The 13,706-nt window shown below is 44.9% G+C and overlaps 2 protein-coding genes across 4 annotated transcripts in view; one reads left to right on the top strand and one right to left on the bottom strand.

Moving 5' to 3' along the window:
* Positions 1-5,927, bottom strand: part of GNPAT (glyceronephosphate O-acyltransferase) — a 20,270-nt gene extending 14,343 nt beyond the window's left edge. Inside the window, exons 1-2 of one of the 2 annotated variants that reach the window (XM_062641718.1) lie at positions 5,667-5,927; positions 1,876-2,067 (exon numbers count right to left, since the gene is read on the bottom strand). In XM_062641718.1, coding sequence (XP_062497702.1) covers positions 1,876-2,067; positions 5,667-5,912 — 438 coding nt within the window. In that variant the 5' untranslated portion in view covers positions 5,913-5,927. The remainder of the gene's footprint in view (positions 1-1,875; positions 2,068-5,666) is intronic. The other variant, XM_062641719.1, reaches the window with a different exon arrangement.
* On the top strand, positions 5,919-13,706 carry CUNH1orf131 (chromosome unknown C1orf131 homolog). 2 transcript variants are annotated; one of them, XM_062641728.1, is made up of 7 exons: positions 5,919-6,027; positions 6,171-6,430; positions 9,673-9,729; positions 10,826-10,921; positions 11,575-11,661; positions 12,664-12,710; positions 13,375-13,706. In XM_062641728.1, the coding sequence occupies exons 1-7, from the start codon at positions 5,967-5,969 to the stop codon at positions 13,502-13,504; spliced, it is 738 nt and encodes a 245-aa protein (XP_062497712.1). In that variant the 5' UTR covers positions 5,919-5,966; the 3' UTR covers positions 13,505-13,706. The 2 variants fall into 2 exon arrangements, with proteins under 2 accessions (XP_062497712.1, XP_062497710.1); XM_062641726.1 differs by having other exon boundaries at positions 12,661-12,710.

Genomic DNA, 13,706 nt, shown 5'->3' with positions numbered 1-13,706 from the left:
ACATTCCCTTTTGAAGTTTCTGAAAACAGACTTAGACAGTGGTCATCCCTCCTATTTGATGCTTTGAATCTAGAAATATTTAACGGAAAAGTTAGTCTTTTACTGTTACGGAATGAGGAACATGCCTTTTACCAAACACAGAGGAAGAAAGTGAAGGAATGGCAGAAGGAAAAAAACTTCCAAAAATCACAGCTCTGTGTAGAGGCCAGCAGTGCCTAGATATTATTTCTGTTTTGTGAGCACAGGAGAAAATCCATCTCCTCCAATCTACCTTTATACGCTACCCTAGTATCATATCTAGTGGTTTAATTGTGTTTTAATAAATGTGTTATCCTTCATCCTGCAGAGCTATAACTGAGTTTCTAAGGCTCAAGTGGACATGTTTTTTTTTCTTCTTAAAGTGGTTAAAATAACCACTCTCTCTTAGGAAGCAAAAAAACCTTATTCTCGTTGTTCAGTAGGGAGACATTGGTCTCATTCACCAGTAACAGGATTACCACACAGTAAAAGGCTTACCACATAGTTGATCCTGCGTGACTTAAGTGCACATCCACTAGAGAGCTAAGCATTTACTCCCCCAAATCAGAAATCAAAAAAAAAAACCCCAAAATAACAGGCCAGTCACATACAGCAAACTAAACCAAATTCACTTTATTTCCCATACTGAACATTAGTAACCCCAGCAATTTGTCACAAGAACAAATTCTAGTATGCTTTTTTAAACCTTGCCCAGGCAGGAGGCACACTTAATTGCAGTGTTAGGCATACTGCCCAAGATCCTCTCAGTTAGGTACTTCCAGTAATCCCTAGTGCAAAGCTGGTAACTAGGTTGCAATGGCAGGTCTGCTAAACTCCCTTCAACCACTTGATGCCAGCCAGGAAAATACCCATCAAAATCATTTTTCATCAAAAAAGCAGCACTTCAGAAGAAAAGAAGTCACACAGATGTCTTTCTGTCAACACCTCTGTAAAATATGTTCTTTCAGTAAATGTTTTAGTACTTCTAAAGTTGAAAGATTCGGGTTTTTTGATCTCATGCAACTTAGCCATTCATGATGGCAACAGGACTACTTTGTAGAACATGGTCCAGTTTGTCACATTGTAACAGGCTTTGATAGAGCATAAGTAACACTGACCATTTAAAGAAAAAAAAGGAAAAAGAAAAATGTTATGGTAGCCACTCAGGACTCCCCACAATATGTTACATACCTCTACTGGCCTGGAATTATTTTTCATTAATATTGGAAATAATTACCCTGCTAACTAACACAGTTATTGCAGCCACTTCAACACAATGTAAAATATACGCCTGTTTGACTATAAAATATTTTATTAATTACAAAGTAGTAGCTGCCTTTCATATTAAAATGAAGCTATAGTTACACCTTAGTGTTTCTAACTTAAAGAATTCTCTATGAAATCTAACTCTCATTTTTTTGGGGAAGGTGCATTCATGACTGATTCATAAATGCATCATTAGCCTATAAAATTCCTCCAAGACATCCTCAAAGTACAAAAGCATCTACTAAGACGGAGAGTGCTTATGTCTTTCATAATGCTGATCTGTGCAAAGACAATGGAGAAGGAAAAATACCAGTCGAGCACATGGGATAAATTAGATGGTGAAGTGTTGCAAAATCAAAACACTATTTCATAAATCAGCTATCTAACAGCTTCAGTGGCAACTCCATGGTAAATGAACATTTGTTTTTCCTGCCAAAAGAGCACAGCTCTCAAGTTACTGATTTATTGGACTGTCTTTTGAAGTACAGCTATCATGCTTGACAAGGTCAGCCATAATCTTTTTCCCTGCTGGCACACAAAACTTGGCTATGTTAAATCCACCACATCTTGCAGCTCAGTGTCCAGACTCACCTGCTTGATAACATATTGAACTTGCTCTGACTGGAGAACAGCACTTTTAATAGCGTTTGGCTTGCAAGGTGAAAGCCCCTTGTAGATCACAGGAGTATAACATTTCATTGCGTATCTCAAGTCACTGGACAATCGTCTTTCCTCCAAGATATCTTCAAACTCATCTCTTTTCTTTGATGTGAGCTCTTTCTGCTGGGGACATACAAACAAATAATGAGACACTGTCTCAATCCATTCAGTGGTCTGCTTGGCTGCAGTACCAAAATGATCACAGAATAATAGAATGGTTTAGGTTGGAAGGAACCTTGAAGATCACCGAGTTCCAACCCCTCTGCCACAGGCAGGGGCACTTCTCACTAGACCAGGTTGCTGAAAGCCCCATCCAACCTGGCCTTCAACATCTGCAGTGATGGGGCATCCACAACTTCTCTGGGCAACCTATTCCTGTGCCTCATCATCCTCATAGTAAGAAATTTTTTCCTAATATCTAATCTAAATCTCCTCTCTTTCAGTTTAAAACCATTCCCCCTTATCCTATCCCTACATGTCCCTGTAAAAAGTCCTTCTCCAGATTTCTTGTAGGCCCCCTTTAGGTACTGGAAGGCTGCTATGAGATCTCCCCTGAGCCTTCTCCAGGCTGAACAAACCCAGCTCTTTCAGCCGGTCTTCACAGGAGAGGTGCTCCAACATGCAATACTTTTGCAATGTTTGGGGTTTGGTTTTTTTTTTAGTTTTCTATAAGTGTCTGCATTCCACACTCAGAGCGCATAACAAGTATTACCTGCTTGGAACAATGATGCAGACAAAAACTAAAAAACCCACCAAAAAACAAAACTGCCAAACAAAACCCCTAGCCCTTTTCAACTGCAGATATCCGCAACACCCCACGTCATGCTTCTTAATTCTGCCCAAGAGCAGGAAGTTGAGAAAATACCTGGGCTTGGAAAGCTAAAGTGCCTTGCCTCCAGCATCTCCATGATTAATAGGTATTAACTGAATCACCTTTGATTCCAGCTTTCACAACTTCATGAATACAGTGCCACAAATGACCTTATAAAAACATAATCATCAACACAAAAAAATAATCCCCGCTACTTTAAGTTATATCTCAGATCTCGGTGATTTGCGCTGGCTTTCAGCAAGGTATATAAAACACAGCCAGTCAGGAACAAATAAAAGAGCATTATCAGCCACTTGAAGATCAAAATGCAACAGGGTGCACACTTAGGTAAAAACAGAGCACGGCCTCTGAGTAACCAACACCACTAAGCAGGAAATTAATGGTCAAATGATCAAATGGTACATCAAGAATTAATTGTAGATCTGTCCTGCTGCAGGTGTCAGTCAGTATTGGTTATGATCAAGCATACTCATTAGAAGAACACACTAAAACTAAGAATGCTGATGTCTTCTGCAGCACCACCTGAAGGGGTAGTACATGCATCCCTTTCATTCATTCTGCCTTGCCTCCCCTCGCTGTATACAACCTGTGCAGAACCAGTCTGACAATGAAGGATAAACCCTGCCGTTCCATGAGCTCTGACCTTTTCTGATGCCGAGAGGAAAGCCTGGCCTGCAAACACCAGGGAGAACACCGGGAACAGAGAAGCAAAGAGCCCAGCAGTGTTTTCAGCCTTGGGAGAGGGAATCAGGTTTCACTGTCAGCAGGTCAGTGCAGCTGACATTTAAAGTAGAGAGCAACATTCAGTCCCTGGCCATTCATCAGGACAAGATAATTTGGCAAAACAAAGCCCCAAAAGCAGGAGTATCTCCACTCAAGAACCACAAAAAGTCCTTCAAAGCCTCAACTGCATTGAAAGCCAATTTCATTTTATCAGAGAGCATACATCCTAACATAGTGTTTGACCTTCTCATATTATTTTTCACACACAGTATAGTAAATTTGGATACCATCCTTATTCTCCAGTAGCATTTGGTAGATCATCTAATGTTTCTTTGCACTACTGTAACTTAGAGAATTGTCCCACAGTAGCAGCAGAACAAACTCCCCAGGGACTTTTAAAACAGTCCTATAAAAGATATTAAGCCCAGGCCAATATTAATTCAAAACTTTAAGGTTTGGGTTTTTTTTCCACCTGTATGGTTTAGTATCAGTTTTATATCCTTCTTCTTCCACAGCTTTCAACTAGTTGGCTTTGCAAGCGCCAGGCATGCTAAGAACTGTTAAGAAAACTGGAAATAGTTTGTATTAGCCATCTGTTGGCATGGACACCTTGTATCAACCACCTTGATTAAAAACAAAACAGAACAACAAAAAAAATCCCTTGTGCTCTGTAATAGCAAAAAAAGCATCTCAGAAGAGTACCAGAAAACATTAGCTGGCTCTAAGAACATACCTACTTAGTTCAGTATGTGACAAGTCATTGCTCAGAAAATCTACACACCATTTGCATCAATTACCAAAGTTTAAATCCTGCAATGTACAACTACACAAAACCCAGCACTCAGCCCAGCATTCAGCACCCAATCAGCCGTCACCGTGCTGCTGTAGCCGTTCCCTAACGCAGCTCTGGTGAGTGGAGGTTTGACAAGGCCATGACCAACTGAAAGGTCACCTAGCTATCACTGCTCTTCACTCGATGTTTACAGATTTTATGTGCAACTGATTTCTCTCCATGGCAATAGTTATTTTCACGCTCTGTCCTGAAGTAGGGCTGAGGGAGCCAAAACACACACTTTACCAACCGCAACGGAAGAATTAGACTTTCACGCATTACAGCCAAGTTGCTGTTCCAGCTTCAGGTGCTGACTGGTAGAGAGAGCACACTGAGAAAATAGGCTGCTGGAAGCCCTAACATCAGAAAATCCAGTTATGTCTACTGTTATTGCAACACCGGTTAAGTACAAAAGACAAACAGCAGAAGCCTGGCACTCCTCTGCTTCTGAAGAAGCTTTGAAAGCAACAAAACAAGGGTGTTCATGATGCACTTGGGATACAAGCATACAGACAAGAGACACAAGTTTAGGAATCTTTGGTTAAATCAGGAGCTGTTTCCCTCTCTTCCCAGTCCCCTCCTCCAAATGCACGCACCCACACCTCCTTCTCCGAGGCTAGCACAGGAGCTGTGGTGAAACGGCAAGGTCAATAGCCATTTCCATCATGTAACACGGGAAAACATGCTTCCGCCACTCCATCTCTACTGCAATTTTGTAGCACTGAACTCATGGCTTCTGGCAGCTTTGGTTCCCACAGGGAGCCCCCACAGCCCCGACCAACCCTTCCTCCTCCTCCAGGTCTGGCTGCAGTGCTGCTGGACACTGCTGCTCCCAAGAAGAGCCCAAGCCACCACCAGCCCGACCTTCTTTAAACCGGTTGCCGTTTCACAGCATATATATGGGGGGAAGCAGCGCTCGGCGTCGGGCTTCGACTGTCGCGACTGACACTACAGGTACTGGGGAAGCAGCCAGAGAGGAGAAGCAGGCCGCCTAGTGAAGGTGAACTTGCGAGGGGAAATGTCCGGTTCCTGTCTAGCCACGACCTGCCCCAGCTGGGGCCCGGCAGAAGCTCGGACCGCCCAAATCCCGAAAAGCGGAGTCCTCTCACCGAGGCCGCGCCGCCGCTTGCCCCCTCCCCTCACCGGGGGTAAGGCCGGGGAAGTCGTGCGCGACACACCCGCAAGCCTTCCTCCGGAGCGCGGCCCCCAAGCCGGGAGCAAGAGGGGTTGCGCCACGCACCGTTACTCCGCTTCAGAGTGAACGGCACCGGCACGGGGGCGAGCGGGCAGCCCCTTCCCCGACGGCACCGCACCTCGCTCCTCGACGCTGCCTACCGAGTACATGGGTGCCCCTCGTCGCCCCCGCCCGGGTGTCGCTGCCGCTGTAGTCGCTGCCATGGTCCTGCGCGCTCCTCCGCGCCGCCCCGCGCCCCGCTCAGCCGCCCTACCCCGTCGCAGTGGCCTCCCGGCCGCGGCCACCTCCCGCGGTACCCATAGCCTCGCACCGCCCCGGCTCGGCTGCCCGGAGCGCTGCGGCAGGCGCGGAGGAGGGCGGGGGCACCGCGCGATGGGCGGCGCCATCTTGGGGGCGACGGGAGCCGCTTGGGATCAAACGCGCTTCCGCCCGCCGCTGCCATGGGGTCGCGGGAGCCGTGCCGCCGGTTGGAGGCGGTGCTCGGTGCCCTCTATGACCTGGGTGGGTGAGCGGGCGGGCGGGAGCGGCGCCCTCCCTGGAGGCTGGGCAGGGGGGTGAAGCGGGGTCGCGCGTTCTCACTCTGGAGCGGGGTGACGGCGGCCGCGCACAGCACAGCTGACCCGGAGCATGTGTTCCGCCCGCAGGTGAGGAGACCGGTGCTCGGCGCGCCGCGGAGGACAGCGGCGTGAGCGCAGGGGCGGCGGCCGCGGAGGAGAGCCGGGAACCGCAGCTGGCGGTGGGCGGGCGGCGCCGGGCCCGCGACTTCTTCGGGGAGCTGCGGGCGGAGCTGGGCGATGCCGCCGCCGTCCCGCCGCCCTCTGCCGCGCCGCCGGCTGTGGAGGTCGTGGTGTTTCGGGGCAGGAAGAAGAAGGGGCCCCCGGCGCCCCCCATCGGCGGTACCCAGGTAGGGCCGGGCAGAGGGCGGGCGGGCGGGTGAGGTATTTCTTTTTAAGCCCCACCGGAGCCTTGACCCTGAGCCGGAGCTGGACTGGGATGCCCTTTCCTCGTGACAATTGAAAGGAGGCAAGCGTTTCTGTATGTTTGTGATTTAGTTTTTCTGTTTCCCCGGTCTGACACTGTAAACTGTGAGATACTTTCCATAATTCCACTCCCATGCCGAGTTTCTTCCCTCCTGCTAGTACAGCTAGCTGGAAATCCGAGATCCTTTGGCAATGTGTGTGCAAGGCTTGACAGCATCCAATCCTGAGATTTGCAGTAGTGCTGCTGATAGGGGCCATCTGAAGAAGGGGCAGGACTTGAACACTTTTTTTTTTTCCTTCCAATTTTAAAAGATCTTGGAATAAGTATCCTATATTTGAAATAGATTTATCCCAACAAAATAAATCAATCTGCAGATAGACTCTTAATAAGAGTCCTGTCTACAGCGAGAAATCAATGAACAGGAAGCAAAGCCTCTTGGCTACTTCTGTGCCTAAGCACTTTGTGTGCTGCTCTGTTCTTGTCAGTAGGTGTGGATGTGATCTGCCAAAGCGTTCTTTTCTTCTCTAGTATCACACCACCACTTGGCTGTTCACAAGGAACATGCGTCTTGGAGGCCCAAGTGCAAGGTCCTACACCTGGGTCGGAGCAATCCCAGGCACAGCTACAGGTTGGGCAGAGAAGAGATTCAGAGCAGCCCTGCGGAGAAGGACTTGGGGGTGTTGGTTGATGAGAAAATGAACATGAGCCGGCTTCAGCGTGTGCTCGCAGCCCAGAAAGCCGTATCCTGGGCTGCATCAAAAGGAGCATGACCAGCAGGTCAAAGGAGGTGATCCTGCCCCTCTACTCTGCTCTTGTGAGACCTCACATGGAGTATTGTGTGCAGTTCTGGTGTCCTCAACATGAAAAGGACATGGAACTGTTGGAACAAGTCCAGAGGAGGGCCACAAGGATGATCAGGGGACTGGAGCACCTCCCGTATGAAGAGAGGCTGAGAAAGTTGGGGCTGTTGAGCCTGGAGAAGAGAAGCCTGTGTGGAGACCTCATAGCAGCCTTCCAGTATCTGAAGGGGGCCTATAGGGATGCTGGGGAGGGACTCTTCATTAGGGACTGTAGTGATAGGATAAGGGGTAACGTGTTAAAACCTAAACAGGGGAAGTTTAGATTGGATATAAGGAGGACGTTCTTTACTGTGAGGGTGCTGAGGCCCTGGAATGGGTTGCCCAAGGAGGTTGTGAATGCTCCATCCCTGGCGGTGTTCAAGGCCAGGTTGGACAGAGCCTTGGGTGACATGGTTTAATGTGAGGTGTCCCTGCCCATGGCAGGGGGGTTGGAACTTGATGATCTTAAGGTCCTTTCCAACCCTAACTATTCTATGATTCTGTGATCACATTTGGCTGGTCAATGTGAGAAGGCATTAGATCTCACTCCTCTGGTTTGGTTTGCTGATGCTAAATTCCCATTGTGCTACCAAAACCTGTGGCTGAGTTTCTTCAACAGCAGGAGGCCTGGGGAGGCTTTGCTGGAAGCTGAGCTGCCTTTCATGCAGAGCAGAGGGTACCTTGCTGGTTGATTGGCCACCAGATTTCATAGCTTATGGCCATAACATCAGAAGCCTAATTCTAAAATAAGCTCTGAAGGGCCAACACAGCTGTTTTGAATTCAGGGAGACTTCCTGATGTCTGGGGTTTGACCCTTGGAATTGGGAAGTTTGAGAGACTGACCAAGCAGTTGGCTGAATCCATACACCTTTGTGGTTTTTTGTTTGGTTTTTTTTTTTTTTTTTTCTGGCATGTTTTCTTCTCAAAATTGGCCTAGATTGTTATTTTTATTAACAATTTTTACAACTTAATTTTTTTCTCCCTGAAAAGACTGGCGTTAGGCTTGTTAATAAAATGTTTTCAAAATAGCTTTTTTTTGTGTGTGTGATCGAAATGGACAATTTTATGTAGAAACTTTTGCAGAGTGGAGAGAAGTTTGGGTTTGCCTCTGGTGGATGCAGAGGGAAGAGCTGATACAAGCCTGGGATCTGAATATGTGACTCAATGTCCTGGAGAGTGAAAAGGAAATGCATTAAAAGCCTTTAGGTTCAGTTTTAACACATATTTAATACTCCTGCTTCCTTAGAGAGGATAGTGCCCTTGAGAGCAAGCAGGGAAAGACAAGTACATGCTACTTTTGAACAGACCACTGTTTCTCCACCTGGCCCAGCCTGCTTGGGAGCAGGCAGAGCATCTGTTCAGAGAGGTGGTTCAGCACATCCCCCTTGAAATCAGGAGCTGGGCACAATCCAAAATAACCCTGGTTGATTTGCTACTGCTCTGAAGTGTCCCATGTGGGATGTTCTCGTACCAAGCAGGTGTGGAGCTATCCCTGGGGATTTTGCACTTCTTTTTCTTCCTAGGATAAGGTCTGTCCTCCCTGGAGAGTTCCTCTCCAAACCAAGTACTGCTGATGGAAGGTCTCTTTTTAAATCAGGGAGTAGAAAAGATGTAATTTTCACTGATCTCATTTTGAGCAAGTAGTTCCTTTAAACAGCATTAAGTGGAGTTCACCATTTGCTGACAGTGCATCATTTGGAGCTGTTTCTCTTGCATTAGTTGAGCTGGATATATCTGGATATCTGTCCTTGCAGTTACAAACTAAGCTTGTTCTGCATGTCACTGCTAGCTATCAGTACATGAGCTATTACCCCTGTGCTCTCCATCTCAAAGAGAATGACTTAAAATTCATGCCCTGACTTGCGTTAGCAGTTTGGTATGGATTTGGAAATGGGAATACGTGTGATGCTTACCTCATATATGTCAGTTTTTCTCTCATAAAATGTAATTTGTAATTGAAAGTATAAAAGTTAATTATAGCCGTTAGTATCTTTCTGAATTATGAAATGCTTTGTAAGTGTTAGCACATGATCCAGGCAAGAAAATGCAGGACAAAGCTATATGCACTGTGCTATAATAACACCCTATAAATTGTGCAAGTTGGTTTCAGTAAGACCCTAAAATATCTATGTATTAAAAATGCCATTGAGACTGTGTCTTTTGATAAATCCAGGTAGTGAACCCAGAAGAAGGTACTGCTGGAAAGCTGTATACTTTTCCCTACAAATCATTTAACATTTCACTACTTTCCAGAAGACTATTACAATCAGCATTTAAACTGGTGTTAATAGTTATGTTAATTCAAAATTATTTATTTTGTTTATAGACCAAACCAGTGGATGAAGAGAAAAATGCAGACAAACAAGAATTTAACTTTGAAAAAGTAAGTCAGCAGGGCCTATCTAATCTCTCTATTTTAGTGTGCAGGTATATGTATTTGTATCCTTGGAGAAGCCATGGTGGGACTGATGGGAAACGCTTCCAGAAAAGGTTATGTCTTGTAGGTGAGGATTTCCTTATAGGTAATTTTGGATGCATGCCATGCCAAAGGGTGCATGCTGGCTATTGTCAACTGTTCTGTTTGAAAAGAGGCATGTTACAACTTTGTGTCCTTTCTTTCTCATCTTTCTATGAGAATTTGCGGAGGATCATTCTATGTTAGATGTGAAAAGCTGTGCAAGTACCGACATGTTTAGCAGAGCTCTTTCAGGCCATGGTGTTAATCCTGGATTTCTGTTCTCATGTGTGAGGGCGCAAAAGTATATTTGCATCTCTTTGTGAAACAGCAGATGACTTTTTTTCCATTTGTCTTTTTAGTCTCATCTGTTCAACTAGCATTGTCCTTCTTAGTGATTTGTTTGCAGATCTGTGCAAGTTGTTTTATATACCTGATCTCTGCAGGGATGTGCTGTGATCCAGTGAAATCTCTCACTGGAGATTCTGTATGGAGCTCTGTACTGCTAAGAACAGCAGGGATTTAACCACTGACTTTAAAAAGATGATGAATTCAACACTGGTTTTGCAAGGGTATTCTTGTGCAGTGTCAGGTATATGTATGTGCATAGTTAAACCACTTCACCCTCTGCCCATCTATGTTTCTCACTGGTTAAGTGCTCTCCAGCCAAGGAATGAGGACATTGTTTAAATGTTGGGTGCTGTGGGTAGAGCATTTCATTGTTCTTTGTGCAGCACAATATAATTTATTTTTATATGAAGGAGATACATTCCATGTTATTTTATGTGAAATGAGAATGGAAAATTGTCCTGACAGCCCTCACCACCCAGAGATTAGATAGACAGTGGTTAACTGTTCTGCAGGACAGCTTTAAATTTAAATTCAGTTGTATTTTATAGCACATTGATTTCAGGTGTTAGCCAGAGTTTCTTTGGGAGTATGACCTTGTTGTAGTCTGTCAAGAGTTATTTTACAACAAGCTGGACAGACTGTGAAGTGCTTGCAATTTTCTGTAATGTTTTAGGCTCGTCTGGAAGTGCACAAGTTTGGAATAACTGGCTACAAGAAGCAGGACCAACGCATATGGGAACAGGAGCGTGCTATCATGCTGGGAGCTAAGGTAATTGTCACTTGGTTTGTGCTGTCACCCAGCTGTTAGAGTGCAGGAAAGCAGTAAAAGCACTGGAGAGCTTTGCCACTATTTGTTTGAAACAGAAGATCCCCTGCCCTGACCCTTCTTCCACTCCATCCTTACTTTTGTATTTTCTATTCTGTCTTGTCTGTTTTATGTAGATGCTCAGAAAATGAGTGTGGCTGTGTTATCAGAGATGTTGTATAGATGAAATATGAGTGATGGGGCAGAAACCAACACTTACTAATTTTTTTTATTTTTATTTTTTTTAATCAGATCATTCAGAATTAAATTGTTGGAGAGAGGGGATTGCGCTTTAAAGCTTCACTCTTCTGTTGAGTTAAAGATGGGAGAACTTTACAATTTTATTTATCATCAGTAGTGTAAAAGAAAAAATAAAATTGTAGAGTTTTGGGGGGTTGGCGGGTGTGGGTTTTCTTTCTAGTTCAGTGTGTTATGTGGAAGCCTTGTAGGACTGATATAAAGCATAAACATCCCTCTTTACTGTCTCTATGTGTCTACCTTGCATTCCTTAGTCCCTTCTTCTCACTCAAAAGGAAATTGTCTGTGCAAGTGTGTGAATACTTTTTGAACCTATTTGAAAATTTCATCAGTGGTATCCCTCCCGTTCTTTATTGCAGCCCCCAAAAAAGGAACATTGGAACTACAAGACTTACCAAAAGAAAATGAAAGAGGAAAAACCAGCAAAGGATGATGATAAGGGAAAGGTTTGTGTTACGTTTTCTATGTAAAAAGGCAGCATGTAAGAGCTAGTCCAAGACCCTGACAGATAACGCCTCAGGCGCAGGAGGAGTGCCCCAGCTTGACACTGGCTGCTCCCCATGGAGTGGGTTCCTGGCTGCAGCAAGACTAATCTCATTAGTAAAAGCTGCCTGTATGCAGTGTGAAGGCCATGGAGTTAGGCTTGTGTTGTGGTGGGTTTCACTGCTTAATCCTTTGAGGCTGATAGACTGATGACACAAAATCACCAGTTGTTGATTTGTTGTTGTTTTTTTCTCTTGCCTCTTAAGGGGGAAAAAGTGCCCTTCAATGAAAGTTTGTTGCATGTTGTCTGATCACAGAGAGACAGATCTTCAGCTGCTTTTATGTCAGCACAATTCCATCTAGGATCTTGCTCATTGTTTAAAGCAAGGGTGAGGTTTCTATTGCATCTGTCCTCTAATATGGCCCATCTGGCTCTGAGCCTACTCCCTGCCTCTCCGTGGAGCCTTCTCATGTAGGTGGGAGCAGAATGTGGGGCGGGTAATTGCTCAACCAGCCTGTTCCATGCCACCTAGGGGACCTGCTTCTCCTCTCTCATGTGGCTCAAAGTGCATCCAGTTCATGACCAGACATGGTTGAACCCTATTATTTGACAGGTATGCTCAGTCAGGTGACAAGACACACCTGCCAGGGAGCAAGTCCATCTTTTGACCCAATGATCTGTCACATGCCCAAAAAGCAAGCCTCTTTCCTCACATAGCAGGGGCAGCATGTTAGTCATGAGAGGGCTGTACTTTCCATAAGGTGACAGGAAGGCCTCTGGGCACTCCTAGCAGTGTCTTTGTAACGTGTTGCATCACTTGGCCTATCAGAAGGTCTCCCAACCTGCTTTAAATGTCTGCTGCTCCATGATGCAAAGGCTACCAACTATACGTTGTCTGTGCAGGTGGTTGTTTAGCCAATATGCTCTGTTCCTTTTCCATTAAAATATGTATCTTTAAAAGCAGGAACGTAAAGGTGATACTCTTAAGAAGAAGAAAGAACAGAAGGAGAGGTGAGCCATTTTTAACATGGTTAAAAATAACTTGCGTTTGTATAGCCTCCCCAGTGTATTTTCCTAATGTAAGTATGCACAGTCTTATACCAGAAGTTATGCAGATCACAGTGGAAGGAACTTCTCCAACTGCAGAAGGACTCAGTCACAAAATGGTGATGTTGCTCTGTGTCTTCACAGTTTCAGAAGCTTTAGTTATGCAGCTTAACTGAAAATACATCAGTTCTGTGCCAACATGTCTAAGACTGCAGTCAGAGGTGAGACGGATGGAAATCCTTGAGTGCAGACCCAGGGTATGCCACTTACACAGAGCATTCACTCTGAGAATTAATTTGTGCAAAACACAAGCTACAGTATACAGAGGCTTGAAAGGTGAAGTGACATTCTTAATCGTAGTGTAGCAGGTCCACTGAAATGCACTTTTCTTGCTCTTTCCAAAAGTCTTTGTGTTTCTAAACCCTTTAAAATATAAATCACTTGGTAATGCGCTGCAAATTTTGAATGTCTATGCAGGCAGTAAACGTTCTGGGGTCATTACTTGCTTTGATGTGATATTCCATAATACCAAACACTGATTGCTTGAATATTTTTCACCATACTAAGAGTTTTCATGAGTTTCTGTTGTTTCTCTTACTCCTTTTGTGTTGTTGTTCTCCTATTTCAGGAAGGCCAAAAGGAAGAAATCAGTGCCTAGCATTTGGCCTGCAGGACAAGTCGGAAAATTCAGAGATGGGACCTTGATTTTGCAAAGCCGTGATATAAAGAAGATTAAATCATCTAAAGTTATCAAATGAACTTACAATACAGAGTAAAATGGACAATATGCATAAGAGAGAATTCACGTTGCTACCAACACAGACTTATTAAGCCTCTCACCTTCCCACTATTTTTTACCTTATTTGTTGTTGCAGGGTTTTCTATATTCCATTCTGCCTTGGGAAGAATATGAGAATGCACCATTTTATAAATAAAAATAAGACTTTATTAAGAATGTAA

The sequence above is a fragment of the Pezoporus occidentalis genome, unplaced genomic scaffold (genome assembly GCF_034315485.1).
Source record: "Pezoporus occidentalis ecotype Australia unplaced genomic scaffold, CSIRO_AGI_Poc_V1 ctg7, whole genome shotgun sequence".
Classification (NCBI taxonomy): Eukaryota; Metazoa; Chordata; class Aves; order Psittaciformes; family Psittacidae; genus Pezoporus; species Pezoporus occidentalis.
The sequence above is the reverse complement of the archived record's forward strand: the minus strand, read 5'-3'. Positions and strand labels throughout refer to the sequence as shown.

Coding starts and splice junctions, on each gene's coding strand:
- CUNH1orf131 (XM_062641726.1), top strand. CDS start 5,967: ATGGGGTCGCGGGAGCCGTGCCGCCGGTTGGAGGCGGTGCTCGGTGCC. Junction 6,028..6,170: donor CGGTGCCCTCTATGACCTGG/GTGGGTGAGCGG, acceptor TTCCGCCCGCAG/GTGAGGAGACCGGTGCTCGG. Junction 10,922..11,574: donor CTATCATGCTGGGAGCTAAG/GTAATTGTCACT, acceptor TCTTTATTGCAG/CCCCCAAAAAAGGAACATTG.